Below are 25,358 nucleotides of genomic sequence, written 5' to 3'. Positions count from 1 at the left end.
CTGGAGGACCAGTCAGGTGGCCTCTGTGAACCTCTCTCCTGCTTATAGAGCTTGTTGCCTTTGCTTAGCCAAGGGTGGATTCTGGCCGTAATTCCTTTTGATTGGTCATTCTGGTTGTGCTGTTCAGAACAATCTTTGTTTGAAGGCAGGTATTGAGAGTCCTGCCTGGCTGTGCGTGTGTGTGTGTGTGCGTGCGTGTGTGTTGAAGAAGAGCCTCTGGGTATAGTTATGTATTGCCAATTTGAAAGATCAGTAAGAGTAAAAAATATCACTCGACATCTTCTGAGAACTCTTTACTAAACAACACTTCTGGATTTTGCCAGTCGAATTGATCTAGATAACATTATCTTGAGGAATGTAAGATTTAGACATTATGAGACATGAGAACTCTTGTAAGTTGCATTATTTTAGTATTTAGTGCTTTTTTTTTACGCTAGTATTTTGAAAATTTTTAATTTGTTTATTGTGTGTTTGATAACTGTTAATCCAAAAATTAGCTAGAGGGCTTCCCTGGTGGCGCAGCGGTTAAGAATCCGCCTGCCAGTGCAGGGGACACGGGTTCGAGCCCTGGTCCGGGAAGATCCCACATGCCGCGGAGCAGCTAAGCCCGTGCACCACAACTACTGAGCCTGCGCTCTAGAGCCCACGAGCCACAACTACTGAGCCCGTGAGCCACAACTACTGAGCCCGCGCGCCACAACGAAGAATAGCTGCTGCTCACCGCAACTAGAGAAAGGCCCGCGCGCAGCATTGAAGACCCAACGCAGCCAAAATAAATAAATTAATTAATTAATTAATTTTAAAAAGAGAGAGAGATGGGATTGTTTCGTTTAAAAAAAAAATTAGCTAGAATGTCCCATTCCCCAGCTGTGCCAGGTGATAGGTTGTTCTCATACAGAGTGAGCTTTTTTGGGGGTGTTATTCGTGGGCCAAGTTTTGCGAGTTGGAGGCTACTTCTCAGGCTTCCTGGAGGATCTCCACAGAAATGCATGTCTGTCCACCATCCTCTCAAGTGGATGGAGGAGATGGAATGAGAGTTTAAAATGAACGTTCCACGTCATTTGGGATTTTCCTCTTCTGTGCTGCTCAGTGGAGAGTTGACTAGCTAGGACATAATTGCTGCTGATGTTGCTGAGGAAAGCATGCCATGCTCTCTACCCTCCTGCAAACGATCGATCAAGCCTGTGTGGTTGGGCTTACCCAGACCAACCTATGTACATTGGAAAAGTACAGTTACATATTTTTGTTTGCTTTCTTTGGAGGTACAAAATTAATGTTGCCTTTCCTTTGCCTTTTATGTCAGTAGTTTCAGCTTTCCATGTATACAGTCCACTGACCCTGGGAGAACTGTGACCATGCTTGTGTGTTTTTAAATGGTTAGAGGGTAAAGCTGCCTGAATCAGTCACTTCAGACTAAAGTGCAAAATAGTTATTCATGAGAGCAGTTAAAATACTTGCAAAATACACATTTCAGCATTTCATTGTTTAATATTAGGGTTGTCTCCTTTGTGTAATAGCAAAGCCCAGATTTTATTTTCAGTATGGAGAGAACTGTTCTCTACAGGTGCAGGAATACTCCACTTAAATCCTTCACATAGGGCTTCCCTGGTGGCGCAGTGGTTGAGAGTCCGCCTGCCGATGCAGGGGACACAGGTTCGTGCCCCGGTCTGGGAAGATCCCACATGCCGCGGAGCGGCTGGGTCCGTGAGCCATGGCCGCTGAGCCTGCGCGTCCGGAGCCTGTGCTCCGCAGCGGGAGAGGCCACGACAGTGAGAGGCCCGCGTACTGCAAAAAAAAAAAAAAAAAAAATTCCTTCACATACATTCTAGAATAAGTAAATGAATGGGTCGTATTTATGTCCCAAAAAGGGGGTCTTTGTTTTACAAAAGGGTTAAGCGGCATGAGAACTATATTTAAAAGCTGAAATTATATAAACTGTGAAAATGGTTTAATGTACAGAAATTAAATTTGCATATGACTTTAGAAAAATATCTTTCATAAAGTAGAGCTTTGTGTAAATAGATTTCTGTACATAGCCATGGAACTCATCCCCAGTATGGGAAGGGGCTACCTTTAATCCCCCTTCCCAGCTTAGGCAGCTCTGTCAGCTGATAAAGCTCTTAGGACTTGCTCCCCATTTGAACTGAAGCATAAGTGAGCAGCCCTCTGTTTCTCCCTGCAAGGAACTGTCTTCAGAGTCATGGAATTGACATTTATCTCTGGTTTGACTAAAAGGAGACGGAAACATTTTGAGAATTTGCGTCTTAAAATTAACATTGCTAATCTGTAGTAAAGTGCTACTTTTGTGAATATTCTTTTATTTTAAGAAACAACTCTGTGATTTATAACTGCAAGGGTCAGAGGGAAGAGAAAACCGACCAGTTAGAATTGTTTAGTGGCATCGTTTTAAGTATTTTATTTTACATGGCAGACTTTTTTTGCCTCTGAAAATGGAATGGTGGTTGACATTGGCTGTTATAGAAAATTATATTTATGGTTCGAATTGTGAAGGAGGTACTCTTAAGGGAAGAAGTATTTCTTGGCTGAATGAGAAGAAAGTGATATACAAATTATGAATGGCTTTAAGCTGTACCAGGTGTTTTCTCCGTCCAAAGTAATATGTATGTTTTTATTTATAAATATGCATTCTACAGGTAAATTTGTGGAAGACTAACAGAAATATGGATTTTTAACATTGCAGTTTGTCTGCCTGTTCATCCAAGTGTGTAGAGGCCAGTGGTGTCCGTATGTCTATCTGCTGGTCTCCCCACCCCCATTTCTCTACAGGCCAGGGTGTCTGCATATGTGTCTTCCTTTCTCTTAAAACAAACACTCCTAGCACAAGGGGCCAAAGCCGGTACAGCATTCTGAGATTGAGGTCTGTCTTAGGGAAGCACACGTGCGTTGTTCGACTTTCTATTTTCTCCATTCCTAGATGATAAGCAGCATAAAATCTAGGGACAGGAGAAACTTGGCAAGATTGGACGGTGAGTCAGATACTTGAACGACTTTAAAAAATATTTTTAAACTTTTTCAAGAAGCGTGTCAGTTTCTCAGTGCTGCTTTCACAGTAAACAAGCGGAGATCATGAACTGGTGTTGTGTCTTCTTGTCATAATAGAATCGAACTCAGGGTCTGGGGACAGCAGAGTTGGGACAAGGGCAGAGATGACCCTTGATTCTGTGTCTGTCAGCCATTTGTAACAGAAAGTTTACGTAGATGAATTGTACTTTTCTTCTTGTAAGAGGAAGAGGGACATTTCAGACATTGTTTCAAAACTGAGTCGCTGACGAGGTTACAGATAGTTTCTCGAGGGTTCGGGTAAGTCAGGCAGTGTCTCATCTGTTGTTAATTAATGAAATGAAACTGGGGTCACTGGAGTCCAACGATGAATGAAAGGTCAGCGAATGGAAAAAACTGTCAATGAAGGAGGATGTCAGCAGAGTGGAACATTGTCAGAGATAAAGATCAGGGAGAATGTACTCTTTGGCTGAGGTAGTGTTGTGTGGAAGTTACCAGGAGTCCTGGTTTGGGACATTTCAAGCCAGCCTGAGCACTAGATGAATGCTCTGATTTCGCAAAATCTGTTAAATATTTTAAGGCTGTTTGCATTTGTGCTGCTAGAGATTAGTTGAAAAAATTTGTAAGGAAAAAAAAAGTTTCTGTTTGTTTTATAATGTGTTATTGCTGTTTTGTTTGGCTTTGGGGTTTTGTTTTGAGGCTGAATAGTGGCTGCTTTCTCTCGTTTTTTTTTTTTTCTGTTTTCTTAGAATTTTCTAGAGCCACACTCACATTTTACTTGTTAGGACCACCAAAGTTAGAAGTGATTTAGGATAAAATGAATGATAGAGCTGCACTTCAAACAGCCCAGGCCGGCGGGCCCGCCTTCAGTTTACGACTGTTGGAGAATTTGTCCTCTGTGAACGTAGTTCGGTGGAGGACGGGCTGAAAGTCACCGAGACGCCGCAACCGTCTCACCACCGATTCACAAACCGTGATCGTAAGCCGGCCATGACCGTGTTTTTTGTATCTCCCGCTAGTTCTTCCTCAGCTTTGTTACTGGTCTCATGTGACTCACACTTACAGAGTTCTTGTTTCTCTGGTCAGGTCAGATCCCCTTCCCCTTTCTCTCCCTCATCGAAGTTTTTGAACCATGTGGCTTGGGGGAAGCAAGGCTCTTCCGTCAGTTTGGGAGAGGCCCGTGGCCATTTTCAGCCTGGTGAAATGAGACTAAAATGAGGGCAGGACCCCAGAGATGTCAGCAGGCTGTCCCCACATCCTAGAGAGCGTTGCAGTTAATTCCGTGGTATTTAGAGACACGGCTTAGCAGAGCGAGTGAGTACCATCTCGAGCCGGGCTCACGTCCAGCTCTGTTGATTATCACCCGGCGTCTTTCTGAACCTCTCTTTCCTTATCTGTAAAATGGGAGTAATCGAAGCACCTACCTCATGGGGCAGTTGTAAAGACTGAACAAACCCTTGTAAAGTGCTTAGAGCAACGCTTGTCACATAGTAAATGTCCAGTAACTCTGGGAGTCCTTACATTATTTATAAATATGATGACATAAGTTTCAGATGGAATTCAAGTGGAGTTTCCTTGGATTGCCGGGTTTCTCGGTTCTCTGAGAACATTTACTGGACTCTCGTTTTGTTGGATTTAAATGAGAGATCATCCCATGAACTGTTTTGGAAACAGAATAGGAAAAAACATGAAAACAGTTCTTTAGAGAAACACCAGAACAACAAAAGTTAATGGAAGTTAAAATTATAATCAAAATAGTGGCCGTCAGTTATCGCATTGGGTAGGTGTAAGACAGGCAAATAATGTATAGACTCTTTAACATCTATTCTTACAAGAACTGCTTTGAGGGAAAAACTCACCTTAAATAACTGCATTATGCAGTTAAGAGACTGAAAAGGACAAAACATTAATGAAATAAAATGATAAATCCTAAACAGTGACAGGCACATACGTATGCCAATATTAACTGACCCCTTTTTTGAGATTGCCGTGGCTTATACTTTAGGTGTAGGGATTCTAATTTACTTCATTTCAGTAGCTGCGACAGCCCTAGCACAGCATTTCCTTGAGTGTGAGTTCCACCAGCTTAGATTTTAAGAGATTTTAGGGGGGGAAATGGGAGGGGAAATTCCATGGTCAAATACGTTTGGGACCCTTAAATTAAATGAAAGTAAACTAGTTTCCCTAGAGATTTTTTATCAGAGCTTTTAATACGTGTGCTGTGAGTCTCCCAGGGAGACGTGATATGCAGTGTTTCTCTTACTTTTTGGACCGATATCCCATCTGTCAGCTTCCTGCAGGACGCCAGCGCCCTGGAGCAGACTCTGGGAAATGCAGCGTTAGAAGCATTACTGTTTTCGCTTTGTCTCAGGTGTATCCTACCGAGGTGTAGCTGCAGATCAGGGGTGGAGGAGGGGGGCCCACAGATGAAGCTGGGAACTCGATGTCGGATCACTGTACCACGGGGGGCTCACTCTGCGCAGGCACAAAGCACTCACGCATATCAGCTAATTCAGTCCTCTGACAGCTCTGTGAGGCGGGTGTGATCATTATTCCCATTTTACGGACAGGAAACTGATGGCCAGAGGGCATAAGTCACTTGTCCAAACAGCTAGAGCATGGTGAAGCCAGGACACAGACTCAGGTACAGGGGCCTCTGCCCGCCCTCCCTCTGCTGTACGGTGGCGGGGCTCACGTGTGTGTGGTTTGTATGCTGCGTGTGTGTGCACGGGGCGGGCCGGTGGTGGTGAGGGAACAGCATGAAAGTGTGAGGTGACAGTGAGTTTTGTGTGGCTGGAGAGCGCGTTTGGAAAGGGCAAGAGATGAAACCTTAACGCTGAACAGGCACAGGTCCCCAGGGCCTCGTCGGTCCCGCAAAGGAAGGTGAGGTTTCTATAATGGAACCCCCTGCTCTTTCTATCAGGTTACCTTAAGAACTTTAATAAGCAAACTGCTTAAGAGTAAAAACAGTGCAGACACTTGGGTTGGAGGCTAGGATGCACACCTACATCTTGCAGGTGGCGTGGTTATTGTCACCGACTTGCTGCCGTCCCAGCTTGCTGCACTGTGCACCCCATGCTGAGCCCAGACAGTGGACGCAGGAGTCCAGAGGATCATGCTTGCGTTGAACATAATACAGGGGATAAAAACGGGTGACACCTCCCCCGTCAACTCCCTGCACTTCTGCAGTTTTTGAGCGCATATTTTATATGTTTCTGGAAGCGCAGGAAAGGCTAATGGAATGTAGCTCAAGGAGATGGAGATAAATATTTAATGAGATTTTAGGGTCCTTTTTAAGATTTTATTTTATTTTTTATTGGAGTATAGTTGCTTTACAACGTTGTGTTAGTTCCTTGCCGTATAGCAGAGTGAATCAGTCATATGTATACATATGTCCACTCTTTTTTAGAGTTCCTTCCCTTTAGGTCACCACAGAGCACTGAGTAGGGTCCCCTGTGTGTACAGTAGGTTCTCATTAGTTCTCTGTTTTATACATAGTAGTGTATATATGTCAGTCCCAACTAGGGTCCTTTTTAAGGCTTGATTAAAGAGGTAAAAATGAGGCTGCTCTGTCTTCTTAACAAGTTAATTGTTTTTTAATTTAGTAGTATTAAAAATATACACATATTCCCTATAATCCAAATGTCTTTGGTTCCGAGTTTAGATGTAGTGACTAGGGAGGGTCTGGATAGTGAGGGATTCATCTGGAAATGGATCAGAATGTATTCAGTTCTTGGGTTTGGATTTGGATAGCAAGGAGTATTTAGATTGGAAAACCCAGTGAAGACCTTGTTCATCTTTTCTTTTCTGAAAGGAGGTGAGAGTGTCTCCTTAGCCAATAGATTTCTCTTCATTAACAGGTAGTGAGACTGTGACCTAATGAAGATCATAGCGTAGGTCATTATAAGGACGGGACTGGAAAACACTGAATTCCTCTGAGTCCAGAAATCTTGCCACAAGGCGTCCATGTAACCTGAGCAGTTAGGGTCTGTCGGCCCTTGTTCACAGTGCTCAGCCAATGAACAGGAGACCCCGGAATCGGGGGTAATTATGCGACCCTTGATATAGAGAATATTTGTAAGAGTAAGGGGAGTATGTGGTATCTTTGAAATATAAAACTTATACAGTAGGAAGATTTAAAGTTCATGCTAGAAGGAACTTTTAACTCTGTCAATTTTATTTTGAAGAAGTCACGTCTGGCCTCAGTTCATGTGTTTTTGTATCCGCATTTTGCATCTGTCTTGGCTTGGTTATCTGCTACTTTCAGTCCTCTTTAAGTCACACGAAATAGGACAGGGAGCAGGGGGAAGACGTAGGATGCGCGAAGGTGAAGGGAGTGAGAGCAAGGGGGTGAGTCACTAAGTGCCTTCAGGGCCTGGGGTCCCTTTCGTGGGCTTGCAGAGCCGGGGCTGGTGCTGGATTGTACCCCAGACCGAGCAGCTGTGGACGGGGCTCCACTTCCATCTGTGGGATCTGATTGTTCTTTTCAGACAACTGTATTTGAATAGTTAGCAGAAGGCTGGTTTTCATCTTTATGCACGGCGTAACTGTACCCTGTCTGTCCTTAGGTGGGTTTGCCGAGTTCTCCCGCTGTTTCCCTGGCCTCTGTGAAGGAAAATCCACCCTAGTCCCCACCTGCATTTCTCAGCCTTGCTTACCTGTTGCCAACATTGGGCCAACCCGAATTCTGCCCAATCTCTATCTTGGCTGCCAGCGAGATGTCCTCAACAAGGTGGGTGCTTTGAAAATATCCTTCATTGCAGGGTTTCTTGACAGCAGCTGGAGAAGCACTGGGCTGCCGGTGGGCTGTCCTTTCAGGCACACGCACCCCGTGTTCTTCGTGCAGCTCCCCTGTGAGCAGCCCAGCGGCCGTACCATCCTCCGCAGTGCCGTCTGCTGTGACACTCTGCTAGCTGTAGGAGGGCTAAGCCGTTGTCAAGTGTGCTGTTCTTACAGGTCCAAGAGACCTGCGGTTGGGCACACCCAGGAAGGCTAATGCCGCCTAGATGATTTCACATATAGAGATGTATTTATTTACTGCAGCAACTAGAAAGGGAGGTTGGCTTGGACTGAGGAAGATCTCATGATGACTCCTGGCTAGAGGGGCGGGGAGGGGGGTAAAAGGATGGTGAGGACCAGCGCTAAGAAGACGCGCTGCGGGCGCCCCGCCTGAGGCCCCTTGGAGCAGTTTGGTTGAGAAAGAAGAGGGAGGGCCATCAATAACTGGATGAAAAGGATGTGAGCCGTTCTGAACAAGGTGTATCCAACGGAGGAGCCGTGTTGATTGCTTGAGGCCATTATATATAACGGTACACACATGACAGCGGTAGAACTAAGATCCGTCTGTCTCCACTGCTTATATGCTCTTAACAAGCGGTGCTAGAAAACAGTGCTCTAACTGCCTGGAAAGTGATTTGTCTCTAAAACCTCTTATTTACATCACCTCTAATTGAAAAAGCAATCAAAGATCTTACTTCGACTGCTGGTGATCTGCAAGTGCTGCTTTTTGGGTATTTCTGCTTGAGGAGCTGAAAGAATTGGGCTGACCGTAAAATAAGCTTCCAGGTGGGCTTGCATTTACTTTAGCACGTGGAAAGCAAAAACACCCTCTCATTGGGCAGCAAGGAGGCATTCTTTTTGCTCTTTTTTTCTTTTTTTGTTCTCAAAACTCCTGCCTCTTCAGAATTTTGCCTGGACATTTTTGCTAACACGTCTGCTCGTTCTGTGAGGTATTTGACGTTTGATAGCTTATGCTTGCACTGAGCCTTTCTGGTGGGGTCACGATGTCTTTGAACACGTGAGTTTTATTAGTTCTCTTTGAGAGATAAGCAAACTATGTCACAGAAAGCAAAATTAATTTCCTAAAGTCACATGCAGCCCTGGGGCAAACCTGGAGATGCTTTTTTTAATCCTTAGATCAGCAAATAAAACAAAATGAAATAAAATTCCTAGTTAAGGATCCTGTTCAGAATTCCCCCCAGTAAAACTTAACCGGTCACTGGCAGGTGATTTTACAAGTAGTTATGTGACAGGTCCTTTTTGTTACTTCTGACATTCAGTGCAGTGGTACCTTGATTTTGCTGCATACCTTTTCCAGGTTTAACAAATGTGTCAGTTAACAGCTAAGTGAGGCCTGCAGGGTGAGAGCAGTTAAACTGGAACCTGAAGTTGAGGTGTGCCGGGGGCTGATAGTTTTCTGTTTTTAATTGGCTTCTACATGTCCGTGTGCTAAACAGGATAGGCACACAGATGCCTTGAAAGGAAATGGTTGTAGGGGGAGAATGGGTTTATGCAAGCTCATGGGGAAACAGGTTGAGCAAGGAGTCATTGGGGAAGACCGTGAGAAAGCTGCTTTGGGAGCTACCGAGGTGCAGACTAGGGAGTGGTGAGAAGAGTGCTTTCAAGGTGGTGAGTAGAAATTTCTATGTACGTAACCTCTAGATTCACTGTTGAGAAGAGTCCTAGTGCTGGAGGGGATCTTACAGATCATTTAGTCAGCCTCCTTCATTCAATAATGAGGAAATCGTAATTCCAGAAATGTTAAATAAATTCCACAACATCACCCCGCTGATGGGTTTTAGAACTGGATGTGCCTCTCTTTCGAAAACAGCATAAACTCATCTCCCTGCTCCACTCTCTGGTTTAAACTTCCCAGGAGAAATAATGTGCTCTCTTCTTCTGGAAGATCTCCAGAGATGAAGATTTTATAATCTCCCCTAATAGTACGTTCCTTTTTGGTCAAACTTAGAAGTTTCTAAGAACAACCACCACAAGACCACTAATCTTATTAGTCATCTTCCTATTTATTTATTTATTTGTAATAAAGTGCCACTAAAATATGTTAAAAGCATGTCACGGAAAATTTCTGGGGAGGATAATAGTGTTTATCATTTAAAATGCCTAGGCTCTTTATGTTACTGCATTTAACCCTCATAATAGGATTTGGAGGTAGGTTGGCTCTGAGTTACGTCACTTACTTACCCAAGATTTTGTGGCTAGAAAGTCATTGACCTCAAAGCTAGTGAGTGACAGAGGCATCCTCAAACCTAAACTACTCTGGCTCTAAGTCCTGTGTTTGTAGAACACCAGAAATCCTCATCGTCCGGAAATTGAAATCTCTGTAACAGGCTGTCACGAAGGACTGACAAGTCTTAACAGTCTGTTGAATCACAGCTGAGATTTGTTTCCTCCTGCTTTTTCTACAGCATGTTCTATACCAGCACCATCCCACAGAAGTATAATGCAAGCCACGTATATAATCTAGAATGTTCTGATAGCCTTATTTAAAAAGTTAAAAAAAAAAAACCCAAGTGAAATTAATGTTAATAACATTCATCACCATATGTCTAGAATATTATCATTTCAACATGCGATCGATATAAAAAATTATTGGCACTTTACAGTTTTGGGTACTAGGTCTTTGAAATCTGGTGTGTGTCTTATGGACTCTGCACCTCTCACTGTGGACGTGCCACATGTGCCTGTGCTTCCTCGGATCAGATGGCGCAGGTCAATACTCTCAGCGTGTGATTGGTTTTACTTAGGTCTCAAAGACATAGCCCTTCTGTAAAAGACTGTAAGAAGGCACTGGTAGCGAAAAGAACACACTTCCTTTCCCCTCGCATCTGTACTTTGTTTCCCACAATCTGTCCTCCTCTGGTCTTTGAACTGGAGCTGTACAGCTCTTACACTAAAGCAGTTTGCTGGTGCCCACAGTTCACATCTGACTGAGTGGGACTTGAACCAGAATCCCTAGTTATAATGGGACAGACAGACGTTCCTGATGTTTTTTTCTCCTTGACCAGTTAAAATTTCAAATGGACTTTTGTTTCCCACTTACACACGGGGTGTACGATGGAATTCCCTACTGCGAGTCGTTCCTGAGCCGGGACCTCTTCGGCTCCTTCCCTAAAGCTGCCGTGCCCGCGCTTTCCCCATTTTAAACAGGGTACAGTCAGCTTTTTGGGGGTAGCTTCTTACTTCAGTCTTCTAACACGCACAGTTGGCTTTCCTGGGCTGCCTTGCTGTTCTGCCCGTCACCAGGACTACTGCCACTTTCTCTGGTGTTTTCGTACGAGAGTTAGGCTGTAGCCTGGACACCGTATAGCCAAATACTGCTTTCAGGTTTCTCTGTGATCTAGGAAGACAAAGGCTCATGTCGTCAAAATGATCAGTAAATGTATTTATTCAGGGTCCACGGTGTGTAGAACGCCATACAGAGTGCAGGTTGGTTAGACAAGACCTGTTCCTGAGACGGTAATTCGCAAACAAGGTGATTCAGGCAGGAGTGAGAGCCGGCTCCGGACCGGGAGGATTCGCATGCCAGGTCTTCGCCTCACCAGCCGGAGCCACGTGCCCGAATCTGCTTCTTCACCTGCAAACTGAAATGATTCCTGCCCCCTAGTGTTCTTGTGAGGCTCCTGTGACGTGGCCTTATGCCAGGCACCAAGAGCAGTTCCTGGTTTATAGGGACACTGTTATCGTCACCACCGGGTAGGGTGTACAAGGGTCTAGGGTGAGTGATGGGTACATTGGGCGTGGCTGGCTGAGGAAGGCTGGCTGGAGGAAGTAGGTCAATTCTGAAGGCAAGGGGAGTGGCAAATGCAAACTCACTCATTAAATTGACTTCAGAAAGAAAAATTACAACTCCTTTATCTACATTTGCAGTGCCTGTGTGATTTAATGGGACCTCTGTCCTCAGCCTAAATGAACATGGGCAACTTGACCAAACAGAGCAGTTGTATTAAAGCTGTATTCCATATATTACTCCACAGTCTGTATCAACAGAGTATAGAGCCCATATTTAGAAATTAGTCCAACTACAGGGCAAAGTTTATTTCATGGTTTAGGAGAAGGAAACAAAGGGGAAAAAAGAGTGAATGCAAATCATAGCAGTAAAATTAAGATTTATTTTTTGACTCACAAAAATTATTTTTGAACACTTTCTTGATTGTGTTTTGAAACCAGAATCTATTTTTTAATTTCTTAGGGGGTAATCTTTTCTACTTTACAGCTGGACCCTTTTTTTATACCCAGCCTGCTACATTCAGTGTAATTTCCCTACTTGAGGCCAGTTAGGAGAAAGGACAGTTTGAATTAGTGAAAGATATACATTACAGGCTGGGGGGTGGGCAACAACTTTACTGAGATATAATTTATATACCATGTGATTTATAAGTTATTTTTAATTGAGATATAATTGACGTATAACATTATATATATAATGACGTATATGTTATACGTCATTATATAATTGACATATAACATATTTCAAGTGTATTAGTTTCAAGTAACATTATATCCAACATTCAATATTTGTATATATTGCTAAATGATCACAATAAATCTAGTTAACATCTACCACCATACATAGCTACTCCTTTTTTTTCTTATGATGAGAACTTGTAAGATTTCTCTCTTAGCCACTTTCAAATATACAATACACTACTATTATCTGTAGCCGGCATGCTGTACATTACATCTCCACGACTTACTTGTTTTGTGACCGGAAGTTTGTACCTTTTGACCACCTGTACGCCTCCCCTCCACCACCTCTGGCAGCCACCAATCTGTTCGCTGTACCTAGGAATTCCGTTTCTGTTTGTTTTTTAGATTCCACATGTAAGTGAGATCATACGGTATTTGTCCTTCTCTGTCTGACTTAGTTCGCTTAGCATAATGCCTTCAAGGTTCATCCTTGCTGCCACAAATGGCAAGGTTTCCTTCTTTTCTAAGGCTGAATAATATTCCATTGTATACATAATACCACGTCGTCTTTATCCGTTCATCTATCAGTGGGCACTTAGGTTGTTTCCATGTCTCGACTTTTGTAAATAGTGCTCCAGTGAACAAGGGGGTGCGTGTGTCTTTTGGAGATAGTGTTTTTGTTTCCTTCGGATAAATACCCAGCAGTGGAATTGATGGATCAGATGGCAGCTCTATTTTTAACTTTTTGAGGGACCGCCACACTGTTTTCCATAGTGGCTGTACCAGTTTACATTCCCACAAACTATTATTTTAAAAATAAGGTAAAGTAAGGGAACTAACATTTATTGAAACTTCTTGTATATTATGTGCCACTTTATCCTCATAACAGCTTTACAAAATAGAGATCATTAGCCCTGTTTTACAGGTAAGGAAACTAAAGCTGAGGGAGGTCAGGTAGCCCCTCCAAGGTCATTCAGGTAGCGGACAGTCACGTGCTGAGCCGGCCTCCCAGTTTTCTGGGACTGGTGCCCGTGTGCTTGTCCTGCACACTGAGTTCACCCACAGTAACAGGAGGAAGGAGGGTTTAGAGGCACGTGTGCTGGCAGAAAGGGAAGTGGTGGTAGAAGTTTATCAAAACTTCCTTCTGACTGTTTCTGTTTTCTCAGTGTAGATCATCCATGAGCAGAGAGAGAGGGTGAGGGAGGACATATGGAGAGTTTGAAAAGAACGGGGAAGGGCTGGAAAGGCGTCCAGGCTAGAGGCCAGGTGAAGACCAGGGGCGTAGAGTGCCCGCTGGGGAGCGTGGCTGGAAGGGGGCCCTGCAGCAGCGTTGCTGAGTGTTCTCGGGCCACGTTCAGCTGCCTGCGTGCAGATGCAGACTCGGTGGCGAGCCAGGTTCATCCGGGGCTGTGATCTTGCCAAGTGAGTGTGAAGAGGTGACGGAGGGACCCAGTAATTGAGGGTGAAAGCGAGGGAGGGATTCCAGGTGACCCTCGAACAGTGAGGGGGTTAACCCTCGTATCGTTTGTGGTCGGCCCTCCCCCTCCGCAGGGCCTCTGCAACCTCAGAGTCAACCAGCTGTGGATCCTGTAATACTGCAGTGTTTACTGTTGAAAAGCATGCATGTATAAGTGGACCCGCACAGTTTAAACCTGAGTTGTTCAAGGGTCAACTGTGTAATGACTGGCCACAGAATTTAAGCTGGGCCAGGAAGGAAGGACAGACGTCATGAGGATGAAGGACAGAGAGGAGGCTGAATGAGGTCCTGGGGGGACTGAGGGACGCCAGGAGTGGTGGTGGAAGACAGTAAGCTGGAAGGAAGGAGGCGGCGTCCTGCAGCGCGTTGTGTGAGCTTATGGTTACTGGTAATGGCAGAGACCGGACCGGGCCTCGGGAGGGAGTGCTCAAGGTGAGGCGCTCAGAGAACCCAGAGGCCACGGTGTCGGAAGGATATTTGAAGGCCGGAGAAGAAAGATTATGTTATCAGTAGGAAGCACGTGTTAGCCGACTGGGCACAAAGTTGAGCCAAATATGAAACGGCATGAAGGCTCTCTGGAAGCCTAAGGATTACGGTGTTTAATGACGGGACAGGGTAATACTGAGTTGTGTACGCTTTACACAACACACTGAAACAACGCTGAATGAATTACGTAAATTCCTTAAAATGTGGTAGGAAGTCACAGACCTCCATCTCTGAGTAAAAGCAGTCATGATTCTATAAAACAAACCCGTTCTTCATACTTGTGGTTCCATCCCAGTTCTTGCTGTCAGGAGCGTTGACATGAGATGCCCTCTCGGCCACTTATATGCCCGGCCATGAACATCATCAGGAGAGAAGGGAACAGAACGGTCACGTGACAGTCACGTGACGCCTTAGCTGACTGCAGCCCCCGCCCACCCCTCTGCTCTGCCGCCCTCGGCAGGTGGGCGCCTGTCTCCTGGCAGCAGTGGGCTCCGGGCCGTCGCAGGGCTACTAACCCCATTTGAACAGTTTACTCACCAGGACGCAATTGTGTTTGTTCTCGGACCTGTTTAGGCCAATGTACTTGTTATCATAACGATGTACGTTAGTTAAAATATTGCATACACGGATGAAATATGAATGAGGAAAGAGAGTTGTTTTTCTATGACCTAAGCTAAAGGGTTTCAAAAGATTCGGGAAAGGGACTTCCCTGGTGGCGCAGTGGTTGGGACTCCGCGCTCCCAGTGCAGGGGGCTGGGGTTTGATCCCTTGGTCAGGGAACTAGATCCCGCATGCATGCCGCCACAACTAAGGGGCCCATGTGCCTCAACTGTGAAGCCGGGGAGCCACGATTAAGGAGCCCACGAGCTGCAACTAAGGAGCCCGCCTGCTGCAACTAAGACCCAGTGCAACCAAATAAATAAATAAATGTTAAAAAAAAAAAAAAAAGATTCAGTAAAGACTGATTGCTCTACGTTTTTTTCTGTCTTACTAAGCAGGGGAAGGCAGCCGTAGAATATTTAGGGGACAGTCATAATCTAGAAGATTCTGCCCTGATTTATTGCTTTACTAGTTCTTGCTCTTTAAAGAATGGAAAGTATAAGTGGTAGATGCATTTGGTTGTGATTTTCTTAAGAACTCCAGTCAGCTAACCTATTTTTAAAAAAACACCAAGAAATTAGTGAATTAATGTACATTTATTTGTTTTGAGTTAAAATGTTTTACGTATATATGTAACATTTTTAACGGTTTCCTCTTTTAACTCATTTTTTCCACTGATGTATAACTGCCTTTTTTTTCTCATTTCATTTTCTGGTTAAATTACTTTATTATCACTCCATTTCAACACATTAATGTCCCCTCCCCCCTTACATCATAAAGCTACTACTTAAGTGCATCTTTTCGTGGCACACCGTTTTATATGTGGAGAATATCGTTGAGACATAAACAGCGTTGTAGGCTTGGATGACTGATGTTTCTTACATGAGGTCAGAACTGCCCCTCTTTCGTGTTTCCTTTCCGTCGGGCCATGCCCATTGGGCACGTGGCAGCAGCGGCGTGAGGCTGGGGGACGTGCACGTGGGCAGCCAGGCCTCAGCCGGGAGCAGCAGATGCCAGTGTGAACATGGCAGCAGGGCCGAGCTGTGATGCCCGTGGCTGCAACTGAGGTGACAGTCAGGGAAGAAAGAGGTAAAACGGAACTGACTAGTCTCCTCCGGTAGCCATCAAGTGTCCTGAGTTGCGTCCATGCCCAGAGGGGTGCTCCTTTATTTCCTAACTGGTTACAGTTAAAAAGGGTGAAAAAGGATGCAATTAAAACTTCATATTCTGTTACTTCATTGGGTTAAAAAGAAAGTCTGTATGTAGGCTAGTTACTTTATTGCTCCATCTAATTTGCTTTAAAAAGAACTTCAGTAGAGAATGGCAGTTAAGAGGACAGATTCTGGAGATGAGAATATGCTTGGATTTGGATTTCTACTCTGGACCACTTGTTAGCTGTATAACTTTGGAAACATTCCATGAACTCTCTAAGCCTCCGTTTCCTCATTTTAAAACTGAGAAGAATAACAGTATCCATCTCAAAGGGTGGTGGTGAGGATTAAATGAGACGGTCCATTTAAATGCTTAGCACAGCCCCAGGTACACAGTAGGCACTCAGTAAATGTTAGATGTTGTTTATTAATGTGTGCCATAGTAGTATATTGTTAATATAACATAGCACCTGTAGCAAAGGTGCCCAACACATTTTTTATTGAATTTAGGTTTAAGTGGTCATTTCTACAGAATGTAGGCTATTAGGCTAATTGTCAGAAGTGTACATTGTTCTAGACTTTGTGTGGGGAAATCACATTTGATGCTCACTACTGACTCGTCTCACGTTAGTGTTGTCATTTGTGAGCATCGCCTGTGGTCTTTTGTGTAGAGTAGGTAACGCTGCCCGCGTCAGCCTCTCTCCTCAGAAACTCCTGTGTCTTTATTATCGTACTACTTTTAATTTAATAAATCTTTGTCACACTGTTGATGGAAAGGAGATGGAAATGTAAAAAGGTTCCTTTTAAGGAGCGTTCATGAGAGAGGCCTGAAAGACTTTTATCTCCAGTAACGCTGCCGTTCTTGTGTGGGAAACGCTGTGGTGATCAGACAGTGGTAGAAAACAGTGTGACCTTCGCTTGTGTACAGACGTTTAAAAGTTGTAAACACCACTGAGATCTAACGGGAGCCTACGAGACCTTCGGAAGGCGAGGGTCAGTCACTCTAAGAAGCTCGCCCAGCTCCACAAGCTATTTCTTGACTCTGTCATCTGATAGCCGAGAGGGCTGCACACCTGATCTGGATTTACTCAGTCTACCTTTTCTGTAAAACAATATATTTATTGCGCTGAATGTGGTAAATGAAGGGGTGAGCGAGTTGGCAGGAGGCTAAGATAGGGAGAAAATGACCAACTGTCCTTCGGGGAGTTGGAGTTGGAACAGATCTGTAGAGGAGGCAGCATTCCAAGAAAAGGAAGACGTGACCAGAGCTGCTTCAAAGAGAATGGTTTCAGGCCAAGAACATTTCCTGAGAGGCAGCAATGGATGACTAAATGAAGTGGGTCATATAGGCTTGCCTGGAAAATGGTGGATTAATGGGATGTTAGCTGAACAAAATCGTGCTGAGTGCAGCTATGTACCTGGTGCTGAAGGGAGAAAAACAGGCAAGCATCCGGCCAAGACCTCACTACTTCACTGCTTAATAGGAGAGACGAGGGAATCTGCTAATGAGGACACGGTGTGCTCGGTGCTTTACTAATAGCATGTCCAAAGTCCTTTGGATGGGCAGAGAACAGAATGGTTAATTATGCACCAGTAGGAGGGCTTCATAGTAAGGGCAACTTAAAGTAGAAAAGTGGAAGAGTCATCAGGAAGAGGAACAGGGCCTGCTGAGCTCAGAAACGGTGCGAGCAGCATCGGGGAAGGGGGATGCGCGTGTGATGGGGATTTGGCGATTGTACGGAACAGGAGCAGGCAGTGAGACATGATGAAACTAAGTGTGGATAAAGCACGTAGCTCGCGTTTAATTACAAGAAAGATTACTCCAGTTGTTGTTTGGAGAGGAAAACACCGCAAACTTCAAGAGCTCCCTGCTGGCTTTTTTGCTACCGTGGTGAGGGCTTACCCCTGAGCAGCGACTGGGAATAGAGAGAAAGGGTGGACGGGAGGTGTGATACCAGGAGGGTTTGGCAACATTAGGATGGGGGTGGTGAGGAAGAAAAACAGGATGAAATGATCCCATTTTCTAGCTCAAGTGTCTGGGTGGATGTTATTACCAAAAACCGGTTTTGGATTACAGAGAGGAAACAAGAATTTGAGGCAGAGAAGGGAGAAAGAGAATGTGCTGTGTTTCTGACATTTTGAGTTTGAAGGTCCTGAGGAACATCCAAATAGAGATACCAGGAAGCGGCTGGAAATGACGTCAGAAATTAAAGAGGGCGTGTGTGTGTGTGTGTATGTGTGTATGTATTTATTTAAGAGTCATCAGCATGTAGAGGTGATAATTAAAACTACGGAGGGGGCTTCCCTGGTGGCGCAGTGGTTGAGAGTCCGCCTGCCGATGCAGGGGACACGGGTTCATGCCCAGGTCTGGGAAGATCCCATGTGCCGCGGAGCGGCTGGGCCCATGAGCCATGGCCGCTGAGCCTGCGCGTCCGGAGCCTGTGCTCCGCAACGGAAGAGGCCACAGCAGTGAGAGGCCCACGTACCGCAAAAAAAAAAAAACCCCAAAAAACAAACAAAAAGAAACTACGGAAACAGAGTCAGCCTTCAGAGAGAGTATTTACAGCCAGAAGATGGCCTAGGACTGTATCTTAGAGAACAACCAGCAGGTTCAGTTTGGGAAGAAGATGTTCTCATTGTGTGTGCGTATATGCTGAAGTCATAGCACAAAACAAACAAAACAAACAAAAGTATTCTAGCACACTCCCAAATCTTGTAAATCAATGCACTTATTCATGCATTTTGGGGATTACATCTAACATGGTCATAATAAATTTACATAGTTGCCAAGGAGGGGCAAGTCATAGTAAACTGTCACGGTTTTATTTTCTGTTCTTTGTTCCACTTCTCTCTCTAGTAATGAAGATAATAGAGAGTTGACTATATTAGTGATGTGTGATCTTTTAAACAGCCTATTTTGCCCTTAAAAAATTCTGCTTTAAAGCCTCAATAAATTTAAGAAAACTGAAATCATATCAGGCATCTTTTCCGACCACAACGCTATGAGGCTAGAAATCAACTACAGGGAGAAAACTGCAAAAAACACAAACACGTGGAGGCTAAACAACATGCTACTGAACAATCAGTGGATAACTGAAGAAATCAAAGAGGAAATCAGAAAACACCTTGAGACAAATGAAAATGAAAACACGATGATCCAAAACCTACAGGATGCAACAAAAGCAGTTCTAAGAGGGAAGTTTATGGTGATACAAATTTACCTCAGGAAACGAGAAAAATCTCAAATAAACAACCTAAACCTTATGCCTAAAGCAACTAGAGAAAGAAGAACAAACAAAACCCAAAGTTAGTAGAATGAAAGAAATCAGAGCAGAAATAAATGAAATAGAGACTAAAAAAACAATAGAAAAGATCAATGAAACTAAAAGCTGGTTCTTTGAAAAGATAAGCAAAATTGATAAACGTTTAGCCAGACTCATCAAGGAAAAAAGGGAGAGGGCCCAAATCAGTAAAACCAGAAGTGACAAGGAAGTTACAGTCCACACCACAGAAATACAGAGGGTCATAGGAGACCGCTGTGAGCAACTATAGGCCAATAAAGTAGACAACCTAGAAGAAATGGACAAATTCTTAGAAAGATACAAATACAGTCTCCCAAGACTGAACTAGGAAGAAACAGAAAATATGAACAGACCAATTACCAGTACTGAAATTGGATCAGTGATTTTAAAACTCGCAACAAGCAAAAGTCCAGGACCAGATAGCTTCACAGGTGACTTCTACCAAACATTTAGAGAAGACTTAACACCCATCCTTCTGAAACTATTCCAAAAAATTGCAGAGGAGGGAACACTTCTGAACTCATTCTATGAGGCTACCATCACCCTGATACCAAAACCAGACAAAGATATCACAAAAAAAAAAGGAAAAATTACAGACCAATATCACTGATGAACACAGATGCAAAAATCCTCAACAAAATACTAGCAAACCAACTCCAGCAATACATCAGAACCATCATGCATCATAATCAGGTATCCCAAGGACTCAAGGACTTTTCAATATCCACAAATCTCAGTGTGATATACACCACATTAACAAATTGAAGAGTAAAAATCATATGATTATCTTAGTAGATGCAGAAAAAGCTTTTGATAAAATTCAACATCCATTTATAATAATAATAAAAAAAAACCTCTTCTGAAAGTGGGCATAGAGGGAACATACCTCAACATAATTAAGGCCATATACAGTAAACCCACAGCTAAGATCATACTCAATGGTGAAAAGCTAAAAGCATTTCCTGTAAGATCAGGAACAAGACAAGGATGCCCACTGTTGCCATTTTTATTCAACATAGCTTTGGAAGTCCTAGCCACAGAAATCAGAGAAGAAAAAGAAATAAAAAGAATCCAAATTGGAAAAGAAGTAAAACTGTCACTGTTTGCAGATGACATGCTACTATACATAGAAGATCCTAGAGACGCTACCAGAAAACTACTAGAGCTCATCCATGAATTTAGTAAAGTTGCTGGATATGAAATTAATATACAGAAATATGTTGCATTTCTATACACTAACAACAAAATATCATAAAGAGAAATTAAGGAAACAGTCCCATTTACCATCACATCAAAAAGAATAAAATACCTAGGAATAAATGTACCTAAGAAGGCAAAAGACCTGTACTCTGAAAACTGTAAGACACTGGTGAAAGAAATTGAACACAACATGATGGAAAGATATATATATGTTCTTGGACTGGAAAAATCAGTATTGTTAAAAGACCATACTACCCAAGGCAATCTACACATTCAGTACAATTCTTATCAAATTATCAATGGCATTTTTCACAGAACTAGAACAAAACATTTTTTTAATTTGTATGTATGGAAACACAAAGACCCCGAATAGCCAAGACAATCTTGAGAAGGAAGAACGGAGCTGGAGGAATAAGGATCCCTGACTTCAGACCATACTACAAATCTACAGTGATCAAAACAGTAAGGTACTGGGAACGAAAACACACACACGGATCAACAGAACGGGATAGAAAGCGCAGAGATAAACCCACACACTTATGGTCAATCTATGACAAAGGAGGCAAGAATATACAATGGAGAAAAAGTCTCTTCAATAAATGGTGCTGGGAATACTGGACAGCTGCATGTAAAAATACGAAATTAGAACATTCTCTAACACCATATACAAAAATAAACTCAAAATGGATTAAAGACCTAAATGTAGGACTGGAAACCATAAAACTCCTAGAGGAAAGCATAGGCAGAACCCTCTTGACATAAATCACAGCAATATCTTTTTCAGGCCGTCTCCTAGAGTAATGGAAATAAAAATAAATAAATGGGATCTAATTAAACTTAAAAGCTTTTGAACATCAAAGGAAACCATAAACAAAACAAAAAGACAATCTACAGAATGGGAGAAAGTATTTGCAAACGATGCTACTGACAAGGGATTAATTTCCAAAATATACAAACAGCTCATACAGCTTAATATAAAAAAAAAAAAAAACCCAGTCAAAAAGTTGGCAGAAGACCTAAACAGACGTTTCTCCAAAGAAGACACAAAGATGGCCAACAGGCATATGGAAAGATGTTCAGTATTGCTAATCATTAGAGAGATGCAGATCAAAACTACAATGAGGTATCACCTCTCACTAGTCAGAATGGTCATCATTATAAAGTCTACAAATAATAAATGCTGGAGAGGGTGTGGAGAAAAGGGAACCCTCCTACACTGTGGGTGGGAAGGTAAATTGTTACAGCCACTACGGAGAACAGTATGGTGGTTCCTTAAAAAACTGAAAATAGAGCTACCTTATGATCCTGCAATCCCACTCCTGGGCATATATCTGGAGAAAACCATAATTTGAAAAAATACACGCAACCCACTGTTCATAGCAGCACTATTTACAACAGCCAAGACATGGAAGCAACCTACATGCCCATCAACAGACGAATGGTTAAAGAAGATGTGGTGTATATAGTATAGTATAATATAATGGAATATAATATAATGGAATACTATTTAGCCATACAAAGGAATGAAATAATGCCATTTGCAGCAACATGGTTGGACCTAGAGATTATCATATTAAGTGAAGTGAGTCAGAGAAAGAAAAATATGATATCACTTATATGTGGAATCTAAAAAGAAAAAAGGATACAAATGAACTTATTTACAAAACGGAAATAGACTCAGAGGCATAGAAAACAAACTTATGGTTACCAAAGGGGAAAAGTGGTAGGGAGGGATAAATTAGGAATTTGGGATTAACATATACACACTACTATATGTAAAATAGATAAACAACAAGGACATACTGTATAGCACAGGGAACTATACTCAGTATCTTATAATAACCTACAATGGAAAAGAATCTAAATATATATATGTGTATAACTGAATCACTTTGACATACAATTGAAACTAACACAACATTGTAAACTATACTTCAGTTTTAGATTCTGCTTTAAACTTAAGTCTTTACATGTCATTTTATTGGATTTCACTGATTGAATGTAGTCTGATTGTTTCAAGGAAACTAGTCATTTTAATCATTATGCTAAACTTTTCTCTTTAAAAATGATCATGCTAGTATGTTATTAGTTACTTTCATTGCTCTTTCCCTCCCTAGGAGCTGATGCAACAGAATGGGATTGGTTATGTGTTAAATGCCAGCAACACCTGTCCCAAGCCTGACTTTATCCCTGAATCGCACTTCCTGCGAGTGCCTGTGAATGATAGCTTTTGTGAGAAAATTTTGCCGTGGTTGGACAAGTCAGTAGATTTCATTGGTAAGTAGCTCAAGTAATATTACAAGCCCTTTGGGTTATAGTCTCATATGTAGAGGTATATCCCTCCCTCCCTTCCTCCCCTTTTTTGTTCATTAGAGAAAAGGAACCTATTTCATACAGTTCAAAAGTTTGAAAACACATGATGCTACTTATCTCATTTAGTGGCCAAGGTGATGTGTGTGTGCCATGCCATCCCTAAGGACTAGCCTTGTGACATCCTAGCTAACTTTAACGCTACCAGGGTTAAGCCTAATGGGAACTGTGATTATGTATTGGCAGGTGTTTGAAAATCGGTTAAACTTTTGGGATTAAACTTTTTACCCACTTCGTCAAATCCTATAAAAGACTTTTGGAAACTGTGGTGGCGTTCCGTAAACTGTTTATGCCTTGCTGCTGTTTTCCCCAGAGAAAAGTCAAATCCTGTGAAAACAAATCCCATTACATTTAAAGTCTTTATGTCACAAGATCCCTAAGCCTCAGTCCGTGTGCCAGTAATTTCGGGTAGTAGTGGGTCTAATGAGGTTCCAGCACACGCACACACACACACACACACACGCACTCTCTCTCACACTCACACACTCTCACACACACACACTCACACACACAGTCTCTCTCTCTCTCACACACACACACACACACACACACACACACACACACACACACACTCTAATACTTGTGTGGTCATTCCTTGCCGTTGTCTGTGACAGGGTCTGGTCCATACCGTACTTTGTTCTGCTCACTGGGCCCGTCAGCCCTGGAGCCTCCCTGACTCCCAGCTTCTGGTGCTGTTGTGACATTTTGGTGCCTCGGGATCAGATCTGCTGGTAGGAAATCGATGATGTGTATTTGAAATGTGGTTTTGGTGGAAAGTGGCTAAACCAAGGAGACGTGTTCTTTGCTCTTGACCAACACAAGAAGGTGTGACTCTTGATGTCTGTGTGAAGAGTTTTCATTAGTTTTCCCCCTAGTCACACAAGTTTGAGCACCCTCATCCATAATTAAATACTCTGAATTGGTTACTGAAAGTTTAAAAATAAAGAACTAGTTCCTTTTAAACAGTGAAACTATGTAAATTAAGCCCCTCACTATATTCTTTCATCTGCGAGAGGAATTTTCTAGACAGTGCTTTTGGAACTTCGGGTAATTCTGAAACAGGTCTCTTTTTTCAAGATTTCAGATTGCCAAGTCGTCTCCTCTTTAATTGGCATGCATTCTGTGAAACACCTGAAGATAAATGGCTTGATAATTCACATTAAAATAATCACAAACAAAAGTCCCCAAATTAATCCTTCCCACCATTCTACTTCTAGGAGATACTCAGCATATCGTTCAATGTTTGCCTCTTTATTTATTTATTTTTTCCAATACGCAGGCCTCTCTCTGTTGTGGCCTCTCCCGTTGTGGAGCACAGGCTCCGGACGCGCAGGCTCAACGGCTATGGCCCACAGGCCCAGCCGCTCCGCGGCACGTGGGATCCTCCCGGACTGGGGCACGAACCCGTGTCCCCCGCATCGGCAGGTGGACTCCCAACCACTGCGCCACCAGGGAAGCCCAAAGTTTGCCTCTTTAAAAGACGACAGTTATAGTTAATGTTCCCATTGCATGTCACATTGATCCAGAGATGATTGGCTCTAATTTCAGCTAAAAGTGCGATTTCAGAATCTATTTAGAATAGAACCTGATTCTGTTAAGTCATGGCAATGTCTAACCTTTAGGAGGTTGGTAGAAAAGAGAGAATATGAATAACTTTGTCCCAGCTTACTTTCTTCTTTCACTGGAGCTCTTGGACACTTTTAATTCCTGCAAAAGGAATTTTACCATGTTGCTGGTTGGTGAAATACCCACCCAAATACGTATCGTGATTTATTGTATATCTGAAGATATTTTTACTTACCAGTAGTTCACTTGCTTGGCCCTGTTTACTGTTAGGGCCACCGTCCTTTTCCCACCCAGACAATCCAGGGCAACACGTCCAGCCCACTGTGGAATTCAGCCCATGTTCGCTACAGTTGCTAATCTCGTCCACGCTGTTTTAAGCTATAGTTAGTCATGTCAGAGAATATAATTTGAAGACATACCCTCATACCAGGACTTAACAACATATAGGCTCATACTTTTTATTATTCAGGTTAAATTTCAGTAAGTTTGTTTGTTCAGTAGAGTTTGTTGGAAGGACGCAGTGTTCATGGGGTGTTGCCTTTACTTCTAGTGGACGCAGGCTGCGGCGGGTGCGTTTGCCCGTCAGCGCCCCGAGTCACCGACCAGGGCCCCCGGCCCAGCTGGCCGCTCGCACGGGCTCCTGCTTCACTCGGCCACGCAAACTCAGGGCTTCTGTAGGCAATCCAGGGAGGTAATTAAGAGCATGTACTTTGGAGCCAAACTGTATTTGATTATCGGTTAAGTGACTCCAGGTGAGTTACTAAAACTTCTGTGCCTCAGTTTCCTGATCTGGAGACTAAAGATAATGTTTCTACCTTTTAGGGATATTGTTCGGATTAAAATAGATAATGCATGTAAAACACCTTGCAAGGTGCCTGACTCATAATTGGCTCTAATAAATAGTAGCTGTCGGGGCTTCCCTGGTGGCGCAGTGGTTGAGAGTCCGCCTGCCGATGCAGGGGACGCGGGTTCGTGCCC

The 25,358-nt window shown here is 43.2% G+C and overlaps 1 protein-coding gene across 9 annotated transcripts in view; it reads left to right on the top strand.

Moving 5' to 3' along the window:
• The window catches only part of DUSP16 (dual specificity phosphatase 16), an 85,568-nt gene that overhangs the window by 48,915 nt on the left and 11,295 nt on the right, over positions 1-25,358 (top strand). For all 9 annotated transcript variants that reach the window (XM_029204960.1, XM_029204959.1, XM_029204965.1 and 6 more), the window contains 2 exons: positions 7,590-7,753; positions 22,562-22,721. In XM_029204960.1, coding sequence (XP_029060793.1) covers positions 7,590-7,753; positions 22,562-22,721 — 324 coding nt within the window. The remainder of the gene's footprint in view (positions 1-7,589; positions 7,754-22,561; positions 22,722-25,358) is intronic.

Source organism: Monodon monoceros, unplaced genomic scaffold, assembly GCF_005190385.1.
Source record: "Monodon monoceros isolate NGI ecotype Baffin Bay Population unplaced genomic scaffold, NGI_Narwhal_1 Super_Scaffold_6, whole genome shotgun sequence".
Lineage (NCBI taxonomy): Eukaryota > Metazoa > Chordata > Mammalia > Artiodactyla > Monodontidae > Monodon > Monodon monoceros.
This window is presented reverse-complemented; position numbering and strand designations above follow the sequence as displayed.